General features: G+C 59.6%; 1 protein-coding gene across 1 annotated transcript in view; it reads left to right on the forward strand.

Annotated features, from left to right (window-relative positions):
- The window catches only part of HDAC5 (histone deacetylase 5), a gene marked incomplete at its 5' end in the record, with an annotated part of 11,060 nt that extends 9,366 nt beyond the window's left edge, over window positions 1–1,694 (forward strand). Inside the window, one exon of the mRNA XM_026057236.1 lies at window positions 1,669–1,694. Within this exon, the coding sequence (XP_025913021.1) occupies window positions 1,669–1,694 (26 nt within the window). The remainder of the gene's footprint in view (window positions 1–1,668) is intronic.
- Between the last annotated feature and the right edge of the window lie 291 nt (window positions 1,695–1,985).

Here is a 1,985-nt window from a genome sequence, read left to right on the forward strand (position 1 = left end):
GTCCCTCCGGGTTGTGCACGGAGCTGCACATGGCCGTTGCGTTCCTGCGCGGGCACCCGTCCCTCCGGGTTGTGCACGGAGCTGCACATGGCCGTCGTGTTCCTGCGGAGGTGCCCGTTGCTCCGGGTTGTGCGCGGAGCTGCACGTGGCCATCGCATTCCCACGGGGGCACCCATCCCTCCAGACTGTGCACGGAGCTGCACGCGGCCATTGCGTTCCCGTGGGGGCACCCGTCGCTCCGGGTTGTGCACGGAGCTGCACACGGCCGTCGCGTTCCCGCAGGGGTGCCCATCCCTCCGGGTTGTGCAGGGAGCTGCAGGCAGCCGTCGCATTCCCATGGGGGTGCCCGTCCCTCTGGGTTGTGCACGGAGCTGCATGCAGCTATCGCGTTCCCACGCGGGCGCCCATCCCTCCAGGTTGTGCACGGAGCTGCACGTGGCTGTCGCGTTCCCGCGGGGGTGCCTGTTGCTCCAGACCGCGCACGGAGCTGCACGTGGCCCCATGCGGGATGCCCTGGGTCCCAGCTCGGGCTTTTTCTCCGGAACGGCTCTGGGGACAAGGCGCGGGACCGGCGCCGCTGACGCCTGGCACTCTCTCTGCCCCCAGGGCCGCGGAGGAGCCGATGGAGGCAGAGCCCGTGCTGTGACCTGCCGCTTCCCGCCGACGGCCGTCCTTTCCAGGGGGGTTTGGGGTCATCCGTGATATTTTTTCCGTTCCTGAAAAGAAACACCGACAGAGAGAGGGGGGGAAAAAAAAAAAAGGGAAAAAAAACACCAACAAAAAAACCCAAAACGGAAGGAAACGAGGAGGAAAAACAGAAAAAAAAAAAAAGAGGAAAATTATTTTCTTTTTCTATTAAAAAGAGGAGAAAAAACCCACGTCCTGTCGGACTCCAGCTCCACGCGGTGTTTGCGGTCGTGTCTCTTGTGCAGCATCCGGTTCCACCAGCGTCCCCGCCTCGTCCCGCGCCGCCGGGGTTTCGCCGTCCGTCCGTCCGCTCGTTTCGAGTCCTCCTGCCGTTGTCCGTTGGGTTTTTCCGTCCCTCCTCTCCCGCTTTTCCGGGCGTCCTTCCCCGGGGCGGCTCCGGAGCTCGCCGGTCCTCGYGGCTCTTCTCTGGGTTTTTCTTTTGGTTTTTCTCCCGTCTCCCTTTTTTCCCCCCAAACGCGGCCTCCGGGGCTTCTCCTTCCCCRCCGGCTCCTTCCGAGCAGCCGGGACGCAGTCCGACCCCTGCGGGCGCCGGCCCGGGGGAGGCGGTGGGAAATATTGGTGCCTTTAAGTCGTTTTTTTTAATGCCTTAATTGCCCTRCGACTTCTTTTGTTGTTTTTCCTTCTCGATTTTTTTCTTTTATTATTTTTTTTCCCTATTCCGCGTTCCCGTTTCRGAGGGAGACGCTAGAACCGGGGCCGCCGTCCCCGCCGCTGTCTCCGAGGGTCGTTTTTGGGGGGGGGGGGAGGTTGGGTCTCGCCCCGGGGGCCTCGTCTCGCTGTAGATAACTGGGTTTCTCGTCTCGTGCGCACAGACCAGCGACGGATCCCGCCGTGTTTGTCGCCATGAAACTTTGTCCGTTCGTAGAAAAAAAAGAAAAGAAAAAAAAAAAGAGGAGGGAAAAAGAAAAAAAGACAAAAAAAGCGAAAAAAGAACACTTTCTTTTCCTGTTACTTCACCAGCTGAAGGGGACTCGGAACGATTTTAGCTTTAAAAGAGAGAGGGGGGGGGAAAAAAACAAACCACGAAACAAAGGTATATAATTTTATTACAGATGTATTATTTAATAGTATTTTTTTAATGGATTGCACCGGCCGCTGGTCCTCGGGGCGGGCGGCGGCGGGGGGGTGGCGAGGACGGAAACGGCGCTTTGCGTTTTAAGTTATTCCGGGGTGTTTGGGGGGGGGGGAGCAGCCCCATGCCCCAAATTGTCCCCCTCCCCATTAGCGGGGGGCAGCGCTGTCACCTCCCCAGGGGAGACCCTGGCTTGGGGGGGGGG

Source organism: Apteryx rowi, unplaced genomic scaffold (genome assembly GCF_003343035.1).
Source record: "Apteryx rowi isolate R43461 unplaced genomic scaffold, aptRow1 scaffold_1375, whole genome shotgun sequence".
Lineage (NCBI taxonomy): Eukaryota > Metazoa > Chordata > Aves > Apterygiformes > Apterygidae > Apteryx > Apteryx rowi.